General features: G+C 51.5%; 2 protein-coding genes and 1 long non-coding RNA gene across 3 annotated transcripts; 1 reads left to right on the top strand and 2 right to left on the bottom strand.

Moving 5' to 3' along the window:
* Positions 1-7,359: 7,359 nt before the first annotated feature.
* Positions 7,360-13,033, bottom strand: LOC148672517 (growth hormone secretagogue receptor type 1). The gene is made up of 3 exons (XM_088628307.1): positions 10,835-13,033; positions 9,659-10,121; positions 7,360-8,792 (listed from the first exon to the last, which is right to left on the bottom strand). The coding sequence occupies exons 1-3, from the start codon at positions 11,174-11,176 to the stop codon at positions 8,509-8,511; spliced, it is 1,089 nt and encodes a 362-aa protein (XP_088484433.1). The 5' UTR covers positions 11,177-13,033; the 3' UTR covers positions 7,360-8,508.
* A 2,655-nt stretch (positions 13,034-15,688) lies between these two features.
* LOC148672515 (uncharacterized) lies at positions 15,689-18,868 on the top strand. Its single transcript, XM_088628305.1, has 4 exons — positions 15,689-15,899; positions 16,381-16,472; positions 16,695-16,844; positions 17,588-18,868. The coding sequence occupies exons 1-4, from the start codon at positions 15,860-15,862 to the stop codon at positions 18,239-18,241; spliced, it is 936 nt and encodes a 311-aa protein (XP_088484431.1). The 5' UTR covers positions 15,689-15,859; the 3' UTR covers positions 18,242-18,868.
* On the bottom strand, positions 15,784-16,374 carry LOC148672516 (uncharacterized). Its single transcript, XR_015935807.1, has 2 exons — positions 16,192-16,374; positions 15,784-16,138 (listed from the first exon to the last, which is right to left on the bottom strand). It is a non-coding gene; the product is annotated as an uncharacterized LOC148672516 (long non-coding RNA).
* Positions 18,869-18,968: the final 100 nt, after the last annotated feature.

The following is an 18,968-nucleotide window of genomic DNA, read 5'->3' as shown; positions in this document are numbered from 1 at the left end:
ACAGTGTGTGATCTCCTGTCACAGCCTGAGGAACAGACAGTGAGTATCACTGTATCAATAATAATAAAGCGTGTGATCTCCTGTCCCAGCCTGAGGAACAGACAGTGAGCCTGTCTCTCAATAATAATAATACAGTATATGATCTCCTGTCACAGCCTGAGGAACAGACAGTGAGCCTGTCTCTCCATAATAATAATACAGTGTGTGATCTCCTGTCACAGCCTGAGGAACAGACAGTGAGCCTGTCTCTCAATAATAATAAAACAGTGTGTGATCTCCTGTCCCAGCCCGAGGAACAGAAAGGAGCCTCTCTCTCAATAATAATAAAACAGTGTGTGATCTCCTGTCCCAGCCTGAGGAACAGTGAGCCTGTCTCCCAATAACAATAATAATACAGTGTGTGATCTCCTGTCACAGCCTGAGGAAAAGACAGTGAGCCTGTCTCTCAATAATAATAATACATTGTGTGATCTTCTGTCACAGCCTGAGGAAGAGACAGTGAGTATCACTGTATCAATAATAATACAGTGTGTGATCTCCTGTCCCAGCCTGAGGAACAGACAGTGGGCCTGTCTCTCAATAATAATACAGTGTGTGATCTCCTGTCCCAGCCTGAGGAACAGTGAGCCTGTCTCCCAATAACAATAATAATACAGTGTGTGATCTCCTGTCACAGCCTGAGGAAAAGACAGTGAGCCTGTCTCTCAATAATAATAATACATTGTGTGATCTTCTGTCACAGCCTGAGGAAGAGACAGTGAGTATCACTGTATCAATAATAATACAGTGTGTGATCTCCTGTCCCAGCCTGAGGAACAGACAGTGGGCCTGTCTCTCAATAATAATACAGTGTGTGATCTCCTGTCCCAGCCTGAGGAACAGACAGTGAGTATCACTGTATCAATAATAATACAGCGTGTGATCTCCTGTCCCAGTCTGAGGAACAGACAGTGAGTCTGTCTCTCCATAATAATAATACAGTGTGTGATCTCCTGTCCCAGCCTGAGGAACAGACAGTGAGTCTGTCTCTCAATAAAAACAATACAGTGTGTGATCTCCCGTCACAGCCTGAGGAACAGACAGTGAACCTGTCTCTCCATAATAATAATACAGTGTGTGATCTCCTGTCACAGCCTGAGGAACAGACAGTGAGTATCACTGTATCAATAATAATACAGTGTGTGATCTCCTGTCCCAGCCTGAGGAACAGACAGTGAGACTGTCTCTCCATAATAATAATACAGTGTGTGATCTCCTGTCCCAGCCTGAGGAACAGACAGTGAGTATCACTGTATCAATAATAATACAGTGTGTGATCTCCTGTCCCAGCCTGAGGAACAGACAGTGGGCCTGTCTATCAATAATAATACAGTGTGTGATCTCCTGTCCCAGCCTGAGGAACAGACAGAGTGTCTGTCTCTCCATAATAATAATACAGTGTGTGATCTCCTGTCCCAGCCTGAGGAACAGACAGTGAGCCTGTCTCTCCATAATAATAATACAATGTGTGATCTCCTGTCACAGCCTGAGGAACAGACAGTGAGTATCACTATATCAATAATAATAAAGCGTGTGATCTCCTGTCCCAGCCTGAGGAACAGACAGTGAGTCTGTCTCTCCATAATAATAATACAGTGTGTGATCTCCTGTCCCAGCCTGAGGAACAGACAGTGAGCCCGTCTCTCCATAATAATAATACAGTGTGTGATCTCCTGTCCCAGCCTGAGGAACAGACAGTGAGTATCACTGTATCAATAATAATACAGTGTGTGATCTCCTGTCCCAGCCTGAGGAACAGACAGTGGGCCTGTCTCTCAATAATAATACAGTGTGTGATCTCCTGTCCCAGCCTGAGGAACAGACAGTGAGTATCACTGTATCAATAATAATACAGTGTGTGATCTCCTGTCCCAGCCTGAGGAACAGACAGTGGGCCTGTCTCTCAATAATAATACAGTGTGTGATCTCCTGTCCCAGCCTGAGGAACAGACAGTGAGTCTGTCTCTCCATAATAATAATACAGTGTGTGATCTCCTGTCCCAGCCTGAGGAACAGACAGTGAGTCTGTCTCTCCATAATAATAATACAGTGTGTGATCTCCTGTCCCAGCCTGAGGAACAGACAGTGAGCCTGTCTCTCCATAATAATAATACAGTGTGTGATCTCCTGTCACAGCCTGAGGAACAGACAGTGAGTATCACTGTATCAATAATATTACAGTGTGTGATCTCCTGTCACAGCCTGAGGAACAGACAGTGAGCCTGTCTCTCAATAATAATAATACAGTGTGTGATCTCCTGTCCCAGCCCGAGAAACAGAAAGGAGCCTCTCTCTCAATAATAATAAAACAGTGTGTGATCTCCTGTCCCAGCCTGAGGAACAGACAGTGAGCCTGTCTCTCCATAATAATAATACAGTGTGTGATCTCCTGTCCCAGCCTGAGGAACAGACAGTGAGTATCACTGTATCAATAATAATACAGTGTGTGATCTCCTGTCCCAGCCTGAGGAACAGACAGTGAGCCTGTCTCTCCATAATAATAATACAGTGTGTGATCTCCTGTCACAGCCTGAGGAACAGACAGTGAGTATCACTGTATCAATAATAATACAGCGTGTGATCTCCTGTCCCAGCCTGAGGAACAGACAGTGAACCTGTCTCTCCATAATAATAAAACAGTGTGTGATCTCCTGTCCCAGCCTGAGGAACAGTGAGCCTGTCTCCCAATAATAATAATAATACAGTGTGTGATCTCCTGTCCCAGCCTGAAGAACAGACAGTGAGTATCACTGTATCAATAATAATACAGTGTGTGATCTCCTGTCCCAGCCTGAGGAACAGACAGTGGGCCTGTCTCTCAATAATAATACAGTGTGTGATCTTCTGTCCCAGCCTGAGGAACAGACAAGGCAAGCTGCTGGAGTGCTGCTGCTCCCAGTATCCAGAATTCGCACAGCTCTTTTTAGAACAGGGAATTGGTTTGACTGCTCATTAACATTTGGCAGCGAAGTGTCCAGCAAAGCCTAATGAAGAGTAAAATACAGAAACAAGCGGCGCGATCTGGCTGCAGCTGTTGCTATGGCTACCACCGACAGAAGGGAAATGTCGCACAGGAATCACACGCTGCCCCCTAGTGGAACAAGCCTGAAACTGCTTAGAGCCTGACTGTACCCTGTAAAGGCCCAGCTAGACAGTCTGATATAGAGACTGTACAGAGAGACACTGGATAGCAGCTCAAGAGAGCGTTAAAGACAAAGCAACCGGGATGCAGACATAGTTTTAAATGCTGTGTCGGAATGACGCTTTCTGCTGTTTCTGAAGCTCCCCCCCGTGCTACACCAGCAGTTCTGGTGTTTGGCCAGTAGGTGGCACAGGTGTCCGCTATTCGGGGGGGCGTCCGGAGTGCTTACAGCCCAGACTGTGACCCTTCACTGGGACTTCCGCGCTTCCATGGAAACGCCGGAACACTACAGGGGCAGGTCCAGTCACTACCCTGGTATCACCGGCTGAGGAAGAGGAGGAAGGAGAAGGGGGGATGGGGGGAGGAGGTCAGTCCATACACGCTGGGTCTCTCGGTTGTGAGACACAGACCATACCGCTGACTATGGCTCGTTATCCATAGTCAAAGCAGATATGTTTACAGAGAATCATAAACGAGAACGGGACTTATAGGCCCTGAGAGTATTTACCATGGTACATTTCAGTGTTAGTCATAGAATACTTCCCTGGGCTATCCAATCTTACATTTGACCATAGCTTTCATTTACAAGTGTTTCGAGTTTCTACTGTTCTTCTTTGCTTCCATCCTTATTTCACTGGTCTTTACTGCGCTTTAATCCTCATTCAGTGCTGGCGACTGCTCTTTCACCCTGATTTCGGAAGTCCTTACTGCACTGTACTGTGCATTGCTGTAGTAAAACGCGTTTCCCCACGGTACAAGCGAGCCCCGCTGAGGCAGGAGAGCTGTAGCTAAACTCCTCAAGAGAAAGCGAGAAAGCCACAGGCAGGCAGGAAGAGCTCCAGCGGGACATAACAGAGCATCACGCCCGCCAGCCACACGCCGACCCCCGCAGGACGATCGACCTGCACCGCCAGGCTCTGGGCTGGGCCGGGCCGGGCCCCCGGCGCTGGGCTGTCCTGAGAAGCAGTTCTGCGCCTCGCTCTAATCAGAGCACAGGCTCACCTGCCACGGCTGTGTCCCCGGGACGCAGCTCCCACGGGGCCGACTCCGTGAGAGAGCGGTGCCGCGGGGTCATTAAAGGCCCGGGCCCCGCCGAGACAATCTGAGCTCTCCCCGCGAAGCGCCAGGAACTCGGCCGGGGAGGCACGTTTCCCTGCCCCCCCCCGCTTCGATCGGTCCCGGCGGGTTTCCACGCCGGCCAGCTCTGCTCACACGACAGCACGGCGAGAGCTGCTCTCTCCCGTGTGCGGTGACGGTCACCTTCTCTAGCAGAGATGGAGACACTGCGTAACCGCTCTGTCCCAAAAACACGGGTTAGAAGGCAAGTGAGACAGATTCGTGGTGCCGTTTTATTCAGACTAACAGTTAGGGATGAACTTTGCATCGTCGGCACTATAAGTTTTTGAGTCTGAAAACCGGTCGGACAGCTGGTTTCGGCGCATCTTGAATTCTGGGCTACTCTACTTCTCCGAGGCGGGGGTGGGGTAGGGTGGGTTCGGTGAGTCCTGAATTCCAGTAAACTGTAGATCTCTGGGCCGGAGAGAGTTACAGGGGTCAGCCTAGGTAACAAAAAACCTTTAAGATTTACCAGCCAAAGCCGCACCCTAGTGACGGTTAATTTTGAAGCCAGCTCGTAAACTCGGACCCACCCCCCTTCTCCTCGCTGAGAGTGCTCTGGACCGCTTCCCTGCGGAAAGAACCGCGCATGTGCACTTCTACAGCCCGGTTTTCTGCGGTGTGAGCGGCTGTCAGGTGTGCGTCCGGCAGACACTTTTAACCAGCGATGGAGGAGACAGGCTCCATCTCTCGCACAAGTTAAGGTATCTCTTAGCAAAGAACCCCAGAGGGCCCCCCTTCACCACCGTAGCCTGGACAGCTTGTTCCACCCACCCACATCTCTGTGTGTAAAGACAAGCCTCCCATTCTCAGTCCCGAGATGCACTGCCCCTTTATGTAGAGGTGTTATGGCTCCCCTGAATGCAGCGCGTCAAGCCTGCCTGGTGCTCATTCGCTTCGTAACTGAGTGAAGACGAGGTCAGACTCCAGATTGTGCCCCCTACTTCAGAAAACAGAAATAATTTGGCGTTTCCGGTTGACTCATGTCAGCAATCATCACCCGGCCTCCTTGAGCGTCCTCCGGGGTGTGTGTCTTAATAAACGTTTAGTGCTAGAACTCCATCACTGCGATCTCTTAATTCTATAAACAGCGTGGCGTATATATTTCGACCTGTGAATGAATCAATCGTAGGGACAGCTCGTCTGTAGCCTTTCCTGATAATGGAGACGCTGGCAGGTGGCAGACGACTTGCGGTGGTGGCTGTCCGGTCTCTGAATTGGGTTTTGTTCCTGGACGTCCTAACCGAATCAGTGTTACGAGGGCAGGGCAGCGATCGCTAGCCGCTGCCGCACAAGCAGGGATGGAGATTTATGGCGCTGGGAGAGAACAGGCCAGCAGAACGATGCCCTGGGGCTGGACCGCCTCTCGCTCTTCCTGCCCAGACCCCGGCCGGCATCGATCGGCTGCCCTGAGTCTGAACCTGGCGCAGCGACAGACTGCCATCCCCTGCAGCTTTCAGTCTCTTCTCTCCCCTCCATCTGTGTCTCTCTCCTCCATCACTCTCTCCTCCATCTGCATCTCTCTCCTCCACCTCTCTCCACTCCATCACTCTCTCCTCCATCCCTCTCTCTTCTCTCACCTCCATCTGCATCTCTCTCCTCCATCACTCTCCCCTCCATCTGCATCTCTCTCCTCCATCTCTCTCCACTCCATCACTCTCTCCTCCATCCCTCTCTACTCCATCACTCTCTCCTCCTTCTCTCTCCACTCCATCACTCTCTCCTCCATCACTCTCCCCTCCATCTGCTTCTCTCTCCTCCATCACTCTCCACTCCATCACTCTCTCCTCCATCTGCATCTCTCTCCTTCATCTCTCTCCACTCCATCTCTCTTTCCTCCATCACTCTCTCTTCCTTCTCTCTCTTCTCTCTCTCCTCCATCTCTTTCCTCTCCATTTCTCTCCACTCCATCACTCTCTTCCCCATCACTCTCCACTCCATCACTCTCTCCCCCATCACTCTCCACTCCATCACTCTCCAATCCATCACTCTCTCCTCCTTCTCTCTTCTCTCTCTCCTCCTTCTCTCTTTCCTCTCTATCTCCCCCTCCATCTGTCCTCATCTTTCTCTTCTCTCTCCCCCATCAATCTTTTCTCCATCTCTCTGCTTTCTCTGTCTCTCTCCATCTCTCTCTTCTTCTGCACTCTCTTTCCCATCTCCCTCCCCTCCATCTCTTTCCTTCTCTCTGTTGCCCACCGTCCTCAGTCTCTCTGTCTTCTCCTCCATCTCCCTCTCGCTCTGTCTGTTGCCCATCTTTCAGTTTCCCTGTTTGTCTCACTGTCACCCTCTCGTTCTTGTCCAGGTCTCTCCATTACAATAACACACGAGGTGATGAAATTAAGGAAATTGATTTCAGGCAGCAGGTCAGTAGCTCCGGACTGGTTGGAAGTGCAGATTATCTGAAGATGGAATAATCGCTGTGGAGTATAAAGGAGAGGAAAATCTGGTGATATAGCAGTGATTCATTTCGAACATTGATTAAATAATTTATTGATCCACTTGTACGGGAAAACAGAGGAAACACTCAGAAGCTAATAGAATATAGAAAACCAAGCATTCTCTCTAAGCCTCCTGAACATACTACCTACAGGCTGGAGATCACAGCCAGTGTCCCAGTCCAGGATGAGTCCCTACAAAACAGAGATCCCAGTCAGGGTCCCAGTCCAAGGTGAGCCCCTACAGCCCAGAGATCCCAGTCCAGGATGAGTCCCTACAGCCCAGAGATCACAGTCAGGGTCCCAGTCCAGGATGAGCCCCTACAGCCCAGAGATCACAGTCAGAATCCCAGTCCAGGATGAGTCCCTACAGCCCAGAGATCACAGTCAGGGTCCCAGTCCAGGATGAGCCCCTACAGCCCAGAGATCACAGTCAGGGTCCCAGTCCAGGATGAGCCCCTACAGCCCAGAGATCACAGTCAGGGTCCCAGTCCAGGATGAGCCCCTACAGCCCAGAGATCACAGCCAGCGTCCCAGTCCAGGATGAGCCCCTACAGCCCAGAGATCACAGACAGGGTCCCAGTCCAGGATGAGTCCCTACAGCACAGAGATCCCAGACAGGGTCCCAGTCCAGGATGAGTCCCTATAGCCCAGAGATCACAGACAGGGTCCCAGTCCAGGATGAGCCCCTACAGCCCAGAGATCACAGACAGGGTCCCAGTCCAGGATGAGTCCCTACAGCACAGAGATCCCAGTCAGGGTCCCAGTACAGGATGGGCCCCTACAGCCCAGAGATCACAGACAGGGTCCCAGTCCAGGATGAGCCCCTACAGCCCAGAGATCCCAGTCCAGGATGGAATGCTATGATAGTGCTGTCAGATGTGTAGTAAGGTATACAGTATATCCTGCAGAGGAGTTTGTGCTGGAAAGTGAAATATCAGTCAGAAGGCTTGTATTCTTTCAGACGGGAAAACCCTGCAGCTGTCCGCAGGACAGGACCCTGAAATGTCAGTGCCACTTTGCCGAAAACGGACAAAGAAATTGACTTCACTTTGTGTTTGTTGATTTCTGCTGTACAGCGTCTCCGCAGGCCAGCCCCTCGCCCCTCACTCGGCCCCGGGACAGAGCACAGCTTGCTCCACACCTCTCCCAGTCCAGCCCGGCGTTTCGGGTCCGACCCGAGATTCTTAGACCCGGCAACAGCAGACCAGCGACCAGAGGCTGACAGCCGCTCGCAGGACAGGGGCTGGTTTGGGGTCAGAAATTTGAAATTTCACTGGCATCCCAGCCACCTCCAGGTGTGCCGTTCCTGCCTCCAGAGCCCCAGAACCCCCCCCCCATAGCAAAAAAAAAACAGGTGCAACAGTCCAGTCTTCAGATTCCTGTACAAGCCTGTACGTCAGACCCTCAGGGCAGGGAACTGTTGATTCTACTAAGTTGGTGCTGCCTCTGTTTTGTGCTTGGCGTTGATCTCACAAGTTGTTCTCTCTGTTCCTTTATAATATCCAGGGTCTGCACAAGACCCACAGGACCAGAGCAGCAGCATGAGCAAACATGAGCCATGTCCTTGTGGTTCACTGGCTGAACCACCCCTGCAGTAACAGTACTCCACCACCAGGGGGGCAGGTGAAACCACCCCTGCAGTAACAGTACTCCACCACAGGGGTGCAGGTGGAACCACCCCTGCAGTAACAGTAATCCACCACAGGGGGGCAGGTGAAACCACTCCTGCAGTAACAGTACTCCATCACCAGGGGGCAGAAAGTATGCCCAAGTCTATAGGTTGGTTTCGGAGTCCCAGGGGGCAGGGGAGCTGCGGGCGCCCAGGGGCAGTCTCTGGCGGCGACCCAGCAGACGGCAGACGGCGGCGCGGTAGCGAGCGGACATGGTGTTGTAGAGGATGGGGTTGATGGCGGCGCTGAGGTAGTACAGGACGAAAGAGACCAGGTTGAAGTACTGGCTGATGTAGTACATGTCCGTGGTGCCCAGGGACAGCGAGAAGAGCATCCGCCCCACATAGAAGGGGAGCCAGCACAGCACGAACGCCAAGACGATCACCGCTGGAGGGGGCAGGGCAAGGAAGACAGCGTGAGAGACCACATCACTGCACAGGTCAAACAGCAGTGTCTCACACACACAACATCAACTGGACTGTTAGAGAGTCCTAAACAGACAATACACACTAGCCGAATATCTGACCAAGCTAAATAACAGCAAACAGAAAGACCCTGATGAAGTACAGGCTCAGTGACCACAGCCTGGCCATAGAAACTGAACACAGGCAGACCTGGCTGCCCAGAGAGGACAGGCTCAGTGACCACAGCCTGGACACAGAAACTGAACGAAGGCAGACCTGGCTGCCCAGAGAGGACAGGCTCAGTGACCACAGCCTGGACACAGAAACTGAACGAAGGCAGACCTGGCTGCCCAGAGAGGACAGGATCAGTGACCACAGCCTGGACACAGAAACTGAACACAGGCAGACCTGGCTGTCCAGAGAGGACGGGCTCAGTGACCACAGCCTGGCCATAGAAACTGGGCGACACAGGCAGACCTGGCTGCCCAGAGAGGACAGGCTGTGCTCCCACTGCCAGCGGGGAGAAACAGAGACAGAGGTGCACTTCCTACTGCACTGTGGCACATATTCTGGGATATTTGTCACAGCACAGGAGGCCAGTGAGCCTCAGGACCAGCTGGCTCAGGGGGCTCTGTTTTGGCCTCAGCTCTTGGCTCAGCAGGGTCTTGTGGTGGTAGGAGTTTTGGTCGCCGTTTTTTAGGTGTAGCCAATACTTTATTACCCTCTTCTGTGTTTATTAATAATGGATGTTGGCCTAATTCGGCCCTGCACCCGTTGTTAGGTGTTTTTCTCTGCACACGAAGATGTTCCTGCAGGCTTTGTGGGCGAGTTGATGTTGAAGAGACTCACCCAGCATCTTCACGGTCTGCCGGTTGCTCCTGTCGCGGTGGGAGCTGTGCCGGCGGTGCCACAGCTTGTGCCCGATGAGGCCGTACAGCACGCTGAGGCAGCACACGGGCACCAGGAAGTACAGGCTGGACACCCACATCATGGCCGCCATCAGCCCCGAGCTGGTGGCGTACTGCGTGGAGCGGCACTCGCTGCCCGCGCCGTTCTCCAGCTCCTCCACGCCCACCAGGGCGAAGACGGGCCCGGCGCTGAGCAGGGCCACGGCCCACAGCAGCCCGATCAGCGCCCGCACCTTGCCGCGGGTCACCAGCACCTTGGCGCGCAGCGGGAAGCACACGGCCAGGTAGCGCTCGATGCTGAGCGCGGTGATGTGCAGGATGCTGGAGTTGGTGCAGGCCTCGCTCAGGAACTGGGCCAGCTTGCACACCAGGCTGCCGAAGTTCCACGGCCGGAAGCGCCACAGCTGGGGGATTGTGGGAAGGAGAGGGGAGGGCAGAACAGCAGAACGTCAGCTTGCGGCGGTTTTGACAGGACTTTGTCAGGTGTAACGTGACTATACTGCCCTATCATAGACAAGATCTCAGAAAATACTCTAGTGCTACACTGCACTCTGACTACAGTATTGTACTATGCTCTTCCATACTGCACTTTCTGTGCTGATATAGCTGGAGCTACACTGCGCTATACTGTCGTGTTCAGTACTGTACTGTGTTACGCTGCACTGTACTGTTCTGTGCCGTTACATGCTGAGATATACTGTAATCTGTACTGCTCTGTATTATAGCATACTGTACTGATCTACACTGTATTCTACAGTATTGTGTGCTGTTGTGCTCTATTGTACTGCACTGTGCTACAGTCTTGTGTGCTGTCGTGCTCTATTGTACTGCACTGTGCTACGGTCTTGTGTGCTCTTGTGCTCTGTTGTACTGCACTGTGCTACGGTCTTGTGTGCTCTTGTGCTCTGTTGTACTGCACTGTGCTACGGTCTTGTGTGCTCTTGTGCTCTATTGTACTGCACTGTGCTACGGTCTTGTGTGCTCTTGTGCTCTATTGTACTGCACTGTGCTACGGTCTTGTGTGCTCTTGTGCTCCATTGTACTGCACTGTGCTACGGTCTTGTGTGCTCTTGTGCTCTGTTGTACTGCCTCTCTCTCCGGCAGGGGAGGTCTGTACCTTGTAGAGGTCGAGGGGCATGAGGAGGAAGATGAAGATGTCGGACAGTGCCATGCTGCAGAGGTACAGGTAGGTGGTGCTGCGCAGGTCGGGGTACAGCCACACCACCAGGATGGTCAGCACGTTGCCGACCAGGCCCACCAGGAAGAGCAGCGTGCACACCGCCGTGACCGCGCACAGCTCGGGCACGGAGAACAGCGCCTCCTCCTGCCCTGCTGGCCACCACTCGCTCCCGTTGCCCCCGGCCGCCCCGCAGCCCTCGCTGCCCACTCCCGCTCCAGGGCACAGGAGCAGCTCCTCCGAGGAATTCCTCTCCCCGTCTCCGCTGAACAGCACGTCCATCTCTCCCGCGGGGTCAGGCTCGGGGATGTTGCGGGTCCTTGTCCTGTCAGCGAGTTGTTGGGCTGCTCGCTTTTTCTCCAATTCCTTGAAGCAGGAGGGCTGCTTCCTCCTGCTCAGATCTGCGCACAAAGTCTGCCCAAGGTGTGCTTAAAGAGTGCCCAAGGTGTGTTTAAAGAGTGCCCAAAGTGTGCTCACAGAGTGCCTAAAGTGTGTTTAAAGAGTTTAAAGTGTGCCCAAGGTGGTCCCCGTGCGGGCTGGGCCTGGTCTGGGCAGTGGGTGTTGCCCAGACCTGACCACCCCCCCTGGGCGGAGTTAGTACACCTATTCCACTGTGTCCCAGGACACAGTCCATCAGACAGGCCTTGCTCACACCTGAAGAAGGCTCCACAGCTGAAACGTTGTTTTCTTTTTTCTCTTTTCAGCATGGAATAAACCTATTGCTTGTTCCTCTCAGGTCATGGTCACCGAGACCGCCCCACAAGGCTTGCAGAGGGTCAGTGTCGTGCTGATTAGAACTGCCCCTGGTACCACAGCCCAGAACCAGCCCGCACCGGGCCTTCAGAGCTGGTCCAGTTTGTGTTGGTGAGAGGGGGAAGAGAAGGAGTGTTTGTTGTCAAGTCCTCCTGCAGCATTCTGGGGTACAGGGACAGACACCCCCAGAGAAGTACTGAGATTTGATCTATACAGTACCTGTACTCAGGGCACTTCACAATCCTCCAGCCAGGCCAATGTCACACTCACACTGTACTCTACTATACTGGAGTCCACTCCATTGTATTACTCTGCACTTTACTGTACTGTATCAGACTGTGCAGCACCTTATTATACTGTGCTGCACTTTACTGTACTGTATCAGACTGTACTGCACCTTATTAAACCACTGTGCACTTTACCGAACTGTATTATAGTGTTCTGCACTTTATTGTACTGAATCATACTGTACTGCACCTTATTATACTGTACTGCACTTTACTGTACTGTATCAGACTGTACTGTACTATCATTTTCCCTACGGGATTAATAAAGTATTATCTATCTATCTACTGCGCCTTATTATACTGTACTGCACTTTACTGTACTGTATCAGAGTGTACTGCACCTTATTAAACTGCTGTGCACTTTACCGTACTGTATTATAGTGTTCTGCACTTTATTGTACTGAATCATACTGTACTGCACTTTATCACACTGCTCAGTACTTTACTGTATGTATTACACTGCACCTTATTACACTGTACTCCACTTTACTCCATTATACTGTACTACACCTTACTACACTGCTCTGCTCTTTACTGTACTGTATTATACTGTACTGCACCTTATTGCACTGCATTGCACTTTACTGTATTGCACCTTATTACACTGTACTCCACTTTACTGCCTAATACTGTACTACACCTTATTACACTGCTCTGCTCTTTACTGTACTGTATCATACTGTTCTGCAGTGCAGAGAGTGGAACTATACCAGACTCCAGTCAACTATATGGAGTTGTATTGGACCGCTCTCTACTTCCAATTACTGTATATAGATTTAATTGAAAGGCAGATAGCTGGAACAGAGTGCTATTAATAGAGAGTCATCTAATAGAGAATTATCTGTGAGTGTAGCAGGATAGTGCCGGACTGTGCTCAGTAGTTCAATCACAATGTAGTTAATCTCTTCTCTCTGCTCTTTCCAGGGGCTGGACTGGAGTTCTTTATCCATCCCATTTACAGGTCCGAAACAAAAGCCCCCCAAGGGAGGCTCAAGGGGGTGAGCTGGCCAATCAGCTGTTCTTGCCCTGTTAAGTGACACGTGAGGGTGTCCAATCACGTTCCTCTGTTGCAGGCTGGGTTTGTCAGTGAGAGGGGAGTGGGAGCTGTTGATCTGAAAAACAGGACAATAACAAAAATGCAAAGAACTAAGATTATATTCTTCATCTTTATACTCACCAATTACTCAATCTGCTATTTGGTATAGGGCAACTCTTCATAGCTTTGATTCTGAATTGTCTTTTGATGAACATTAATGTGAAGATACAGATGATCAGTCTGAGTGTCTTTACAGTCTCTACAGATCTGATGGTGATGAGTGTGAATGTGAAGATACAGATGAGCTGGACTGAGTGTCTTTCCAGTCTCTACAGATCTGATGGCGATGAGTGTGAATGTGAAGATACAGATGAGCTGGACTGAGTGTCTTTACAGTCTCTACAGATCTGATGGTGATGAGTGTGAATGTGAAGATACAGATGAGCTGGACTGACTGTCTTACAGTCTCTACAGATCTGATGGTGATGAGTGTGAATGTGAAGATACACATGAGCTGGACTGAGTGTCTTTATAGTTGTATGTCTCTCTCATGCAAGCTCAGTTCCTTTCTCATCCATCCATTTTCTAACTGTTTCATGCGATTCAGGGTTGCAGGGCAGTCGGAGCCTATCCCAGCAAGCAACAGGCGTAAGGCAGGTACACCCTGGACGGGACACCAGTCCATCGCAGGCCATTCACACACACACAGGCATCTACACACTCACACCAGGTTTCCTAGGAGCTGATTACCCTACCAGTATGTCTTTGGACTGTGGGAGGAAACCAGAGAGAACATGCAAACTCCAAGCAGACAGCACCCAGGAATCGAACCCAGGGCCCCAGCGCAGCAAGCCAGCAATCACACCACCCTCCTCTTTCATCTTTTACTTTTGTTGTGTTTCATCCATTTTTTTATGATCTGTATTTGTCTTTTTTCTGTATTTTATGTCCATTATAACAGTGCTACAATATACTGTGTGAATACAACAGCAATGCCAATAGCAGACAGTGAGATGCATGTGCGATGTACAATGTTCTCATGTATATTAAAGCTTCAATAAGACATAATTCACTTGATAGCTAGGAGGTGCCTTTTCCAGCCCCTTGAGCACAGTGTTACCAAGTGTTCAGAGTTGCTTCTACAGCGGGTGACCACTGTACAGCATGACCGGTCCTGCGTGGACCGGGCTGAAGAGCTCCTACCTGTCCAACGACACCACTGGCTCAATCACGCTGGGATCCACCGGGAAAGTCCGCCTGCTGGAGCCAGGCTGCTATTCATCAGCGGTAGCACTCAGGTCTTCCTCCCTGCGTGTGGGTCTTCAGCTTCAGGCTGGGCTGCAGGTATCCAGTCAGACATGAGCCTGTGTCTCTCTTTCTCTGCCTGCCTGCTCAGCCAGATCCGAGGAGGGACAGACAGGGGAGGGGGGGGCTCTCTCTCTCTCTCCTCCTCTCTCTGTTCACTCACCTTCAGAGACAAGGAGCCTCTCTCTCCTCTCTCTCTCTCTGCTCCTCTCTCTGTTCACTCTGTTCCTCTCTCTGTTCACTCACCTCCAGACACAGGGACCCCCTCTCTCCTCTCTCTCTCCTCTTCTCTGTTCACTCACCTCCAGACACAGGGCCCCCCTCTCTCCTCTCTCTCTCCTCTTCTCTCTGTTCACTCACCTCCAGACACAGGGACCCCCTCTCTCCTCTCTCTCCTCCTCTCACTGTTCACTCACCTCCAGACACAGGGACCCTCTCTCTCCTCTCTCTGCTCCTCTCTCTGTTCACTCACCTTGACACAGGGACCCCCTCTCTCCTCTCTCTCCTCCTCTCTCTGTTCACTCACCTCCAGACACAGGGACCCTCTCTCTCCTCTCTCTCCTCCTCTCTCTGTTCACTCACCTCCAGACACAGGGACCCCCTCTCTCCTCTTCTCTCTGTTCACTCACCTTGACACAGGGACCCCTTCTCTCCTCTCTCTCCTCCTCTCTCTGTTCACTCACCTCCAGACACAGGGACCCCCTCTCTCCTCTCTCTGCTCCTCTCTCTGTTCACTCACCTCCAGACACAGGGACCCTCTCTCTCCTCTCTCTGCTCCTCTCTCTGTTCACTCACCTCCAGGGAGAGATGGAGAGGAGGACTCCCTCTCAATGACATCATCGTCATGATGTCATCTTTCCACTCGGTGTTTAACATCAGCCCTGCCACAGTGGGCAGAGGGACATTGTCCTCTCTCTCTTCTCTCTCCACTGCTGCCGCTGCTCCTGTCCATGAGCGGCCACGTGTCTCCATGTCCGTCCTCCTCACCGGTCCGGCCTCAGTCTGAAAGACAGGGCTTCGGGTCTCTGAGCTAAACAGCCCTGTGCTGAATCACCACTGATACCCTTGGATGGACGGAGAGGACCCATGGATGGACAGATGGAAACAGATCTCTTGGATGGAGTGGACAGACAGCTGCGGACAGTGGACAGCACACTTGGTTGGACAGAAGGATGCACAGAGGTGATACTTGGACAGACATAGACGGACAGTCTACTTGGAAGCTCAGACAGAAAGTCTAGTACTACATTCATTACAATAAAAAATAACAGTTTAACTAAAACTTTATGAACGTGGGCTTTATGTTTTTCTGCCCGCAAAGCCTGCTTTCGCATGCCGCGCTTCGCCCGCCCAGACGGAACAGTACTGCAGTGCAGAGAGCTGGCCGCCAGAGGGCAGCAAGCGAGCACTCACACCGTGAGCTCAAATGAAACTGAAAATGTAACTACAGGAAAGTTGAAGTCAAGAAAACAGGCGGGGAATTCAGCAGCTGACAGGCCGCTGACGAATTTAATGTTTTTTTTTAAGAGTAATATGTATATTGTAAATTAATCTTTCTGCGATTGCTTGAGGTTTTTGGTTACGATGGAGCAGCCTCAGAATGACGGACTGAGAAACGGAGCAGGTGAGCTCGGGAGAGAGGGAGACCGGGCGAAGCGATCAGGACGCTAATATATTAAAATTACTGCGTTTGCTGTTAGTCTTATTTAGGAGAATGTGTGAAGCGAGAGAGCCGGTAATGCCGACTTTTTAGTGAAACGTTGTGACTTCAGCCTCCCAGTATTGTTGCGTGTTAATGGGGTCAGACAAGCTACAGTACAAGTCGGTAAACAGCCTGGCCGTAGACACTGGACACACACAGACCTGGCTGTCCAGAGAGGACAGGCTCAGTGACCAGAGACTGGACGTAGACAGACCTGGCTGTCCAGAGAAGACAGGCTCAATGACCACAGCCCGGACACAGATATTGGAGATGGAGAAACTGAGGTCTTTCAGAGAGACAGGAGGAAGATGGGGGCTGGCGAGGGAGACAGAATTCAGTGACAGTGTTTTTGGAAGCGATGATGATGATGATGATGATGATGATGAGGTTTATTGATGCTCAGACCCAGGAGCTGTGCAAGTGAAGTTTCCCTGCTGTGCAAAGATCTCCAGCCTGGAGGCACTGAAGGAGCGGATCCAGTCCACCCTGAACCAGGTGAGAAACCAGGACGGGCCTCCTGCCTCCTGCCTCCTGGAGTGGTGGACCTGGCTGCCTTGTTTGGGAATGTAATAAAATAATTCTGAAAATAAAAGTCTTGGATCAACTGCTTTTTACTGGATTTTGTTTCTGAAACAGCTGCAGGAACCAGAGTAAAGTGCACAGAATCACCGGAGCCAATGTGCTGATGGTTCTGGGCGTCTTTCTCCATCCCCACAGGGCAGCAGCGACTTCACCTGCCCACAGTGCGCCTTCCGTTGGTCGTGGCCTCAAGTGCGACAACTGGCTCTGCTGAGTGAGGAGGAGAGGGTGGGACTGGAGAGGAAAATTCTAGAGCTCAGTGTGGACAACACTGACCAATACAGGAAGGTCAGCTAATGCACACTGATGTCCGGTGTGTCTGTATTAACCCCCCTCTCTCTCAGTGCAGTGTTAATGGACTGTAGTGTCCAGTGTGTCTGTATTAACCCCTCTCTCTCTCAGTGCAGTGTTAATGTACTGTAGTGTCCAGTGTGTCTGTATTAACCCCCCTCTCTCTCAGTGCAGTGTTAATGGACTGTAGTGTCCAGTGTGTCTGTATTAACCCCTCTCTCTCTCAGTGCAGTGTTAATGTACTGTAGTGTCCAGTGTGTCTGTATTAACCCCTCTCTCTCTCAGTGCAGTGTTAATGGACTGTAGTGTCCAGTGTGTCTGTATTAACCCCTCTCTCTCTCAGTGCAGTGTTAATGGACTGTTGTGCCCAGTGTGTCTGTATTAACCCCTCTCTCTCAGTGCAGTGTTAATATACTGTAGTGTCCAGTGTGTCTGTATTAACCCCTCTCTCAGTGCAGTGTTAATGTACTGTAGTGTTCAGTGTGTCTGTATTAACCCCTCTCTCAGTGCAGTGTTAATGGACTGTAGTGTCCAGTGTGTCTGTATCAACCCCTCTCTCTCTCAGTGCAGTGTTAATGTACTGTAGTGTCCAGTGTGTCTGCATTAACCCCTCTCTCTCAGTGCAGTGTTAATGGACTGTAGTGTCCAGTGTGTCTGTATTAACCCCTCTCTCTCTCAGTGCAGTGTTAATGGACTGTAGTGTCCAGTGTGTCTGTATTAACCCCTCTCTCTCCCTGCAGTGCCCACGGTGTACTTGTCTGTGTGAGCAGGTGCCAGGTGCAGGAGGGGTAGGGCTCTGCGCGGTGTGCGGCCCCTGCTCTCTGGACCTGCGCCGCCTGTACCGCTTCTGTTGGGACTGTCTGCGGGAGTGGAAGGGGAGGCCGGAGAGAGGGAGGGCCCGTGGGCGCGGGAGCAGCTCGCGGGACGGGGGGACGGGGAAGGAGGCAGGAGAGAGGCGGGGAGCCCGGTCCCGCTCCAGGGAGGGACACGGGGCCGGGAGGGACGAGGAGGACAGAGCGGAGACCGACTGTGGCAACGACCGCTGCCCCCAGCAGGCACTCCTGCTGCACTGCCCCGCGGTGGACGAGCCGGGAAACGAGGTACACGGCTGCCCCTCGGTCCGCGCCTGCCCCGCCTGCTTCACCCTGGTGTCCCACATGCTGGACGGCTGTCCCGAGGTGGACTGTCCCAACCTGTCCTGCGGGGCCGCCTTCTGCTTCCGCTGCCTGGAGATGAACGGGGACCACGAGTTGCCGCACAGGGTGGAGACTGAGGAGGAGGAGGAGGAGGAGGAGGAAGAGGAAGAGGAGGAGGAGGAGGATTATGATGATGATCTGGAGTATGACGAGGACGCGCATTGCGTCATTCAGCCCCGGCAGAAACCATTCTTGTAAGTGGCGGGCGGCAGAGAGAGGGCAGGAGAGGGAAAGAGAGAGGAGAGGAAGGCGAGGAGAAGGGGGAGAGGGTGAGAGAGACAGGGACAGGCAGAGCCTGTACTCCGTCATTCACCTCCGCGAGACAAGTCCATTTTACCCCACTTATGATGTGTTGTTGCAATAGTAGATCTCCTGAGTACAAAAGGAACTGCAGGTCAGGCACTGGGTGTCCGTGCTTGGCTGAGGAGCCAATGGTGTGAACCTCCCTTTTGTGAGATTATGACTAAGCACTTCTAAGGCAGGATCTCCCTAAAAGGTACATTGTGATTCTGAGGGATGACAGCTGTGAGCTCAGAGCAGACTGTTCCAGATCGGGTGGAACATAATTGATTTTCCTAGAGTTTCAAAAACAGAAGGGTATCACTGATAAATAAGTGCAGCTTTAGAGCACCATCTTTATCACAGCTGAACAAATCAGTGAGCACACATGTTTTGGAAACAAGGGGCTATGTCTGTAACTCTCTAGAAATGCTCAATGTTATCTCTTTACACTGCAGTCAAACTCAATTTGTGACTAAGAGTGAGGCCACATAAAATCTGTTTCATTGTTACTGTCCATGCAATAAACAGCATGTTTAAACCAGACTTTGAATCTGTGGTTTCCAGAGACGGTTAAGAAGCAGTTAATACCATATAATAAAAAACAACTATTATGTGTTGGAGTTCAGGGTACAACAGCACTGCA

Source organism: Lepisosteus platostomus, chromosome 4 (genome assembly GCF_059453375.1).
Source record: "Lepisosteus platostomus isolate fLepPlt1 chromosome 4, fLepPlt1.hap1, whole genome shotgun sequence".
Lineage (NCBI taxonomy): Eukaryota > Metazoa > Chordata > Actinopteri > Semionotiformes > Lepisosteidae > Lepisosteus > Lepisosteus platostomus.
The sequence above is the reverse complement of the archived record's forward strand: the minus strand, read 5'-3'. Positions and strand labels throughout refer to the sequence as shown.

What these genes read in the sequence shown, in the direction of transcription:
- LOC148672517 (XM_088628307.1), bottom strand. Translation starts at nt 11,176, where the DNA reads ATGGACGTGCTGTTCAGCGGAGACGGGGAGAGGAATTCCTCGGAGGAG. An exon ending in TGCCCCTCGACCTCTACAAG is followed by an intron (nt 10,122 to 10,834) that starts GTACAGACCTCC and finishes ACAATCCCCCAG; the next exon opens with CTGTGGCGCTTCCGGCCGTG. An exon ending in GCAGACCGTGAAGATGCTGG is followed by an intron (nt 8,793 to 9,658) that starts GTGAGTCTCTTC and finishes TGCCCCCTCCAG; the next exon opens with CGGTGATCGTCTTGGCGTTC.
- LOC148672515 (XM_088628305.1), top strand. Translation starts at nt 15,860, where the DNA reads ATGGAGCAGCCTCAGAATGACGGACTGAGAAACGGAGCAG. An exon ending in CGGACTGAGAAACGGAGCAG is followed by an intron (nt 15,900 to 16,380) that starts GTGAGCTCGGGA and finishes ATTGATGCTCAG; the next exon opens with ACCCAGGAGCTGTGCAAGTG. An exon ending in TCCAGTCCACCCTGAACCAG is followed by an intron (nt 16,473 to 16,694) that starts GTGAGAAACCAG and finishes CCATCCCCACAG; the next exon opens with GGCAGCAGCGACTTCACCTG.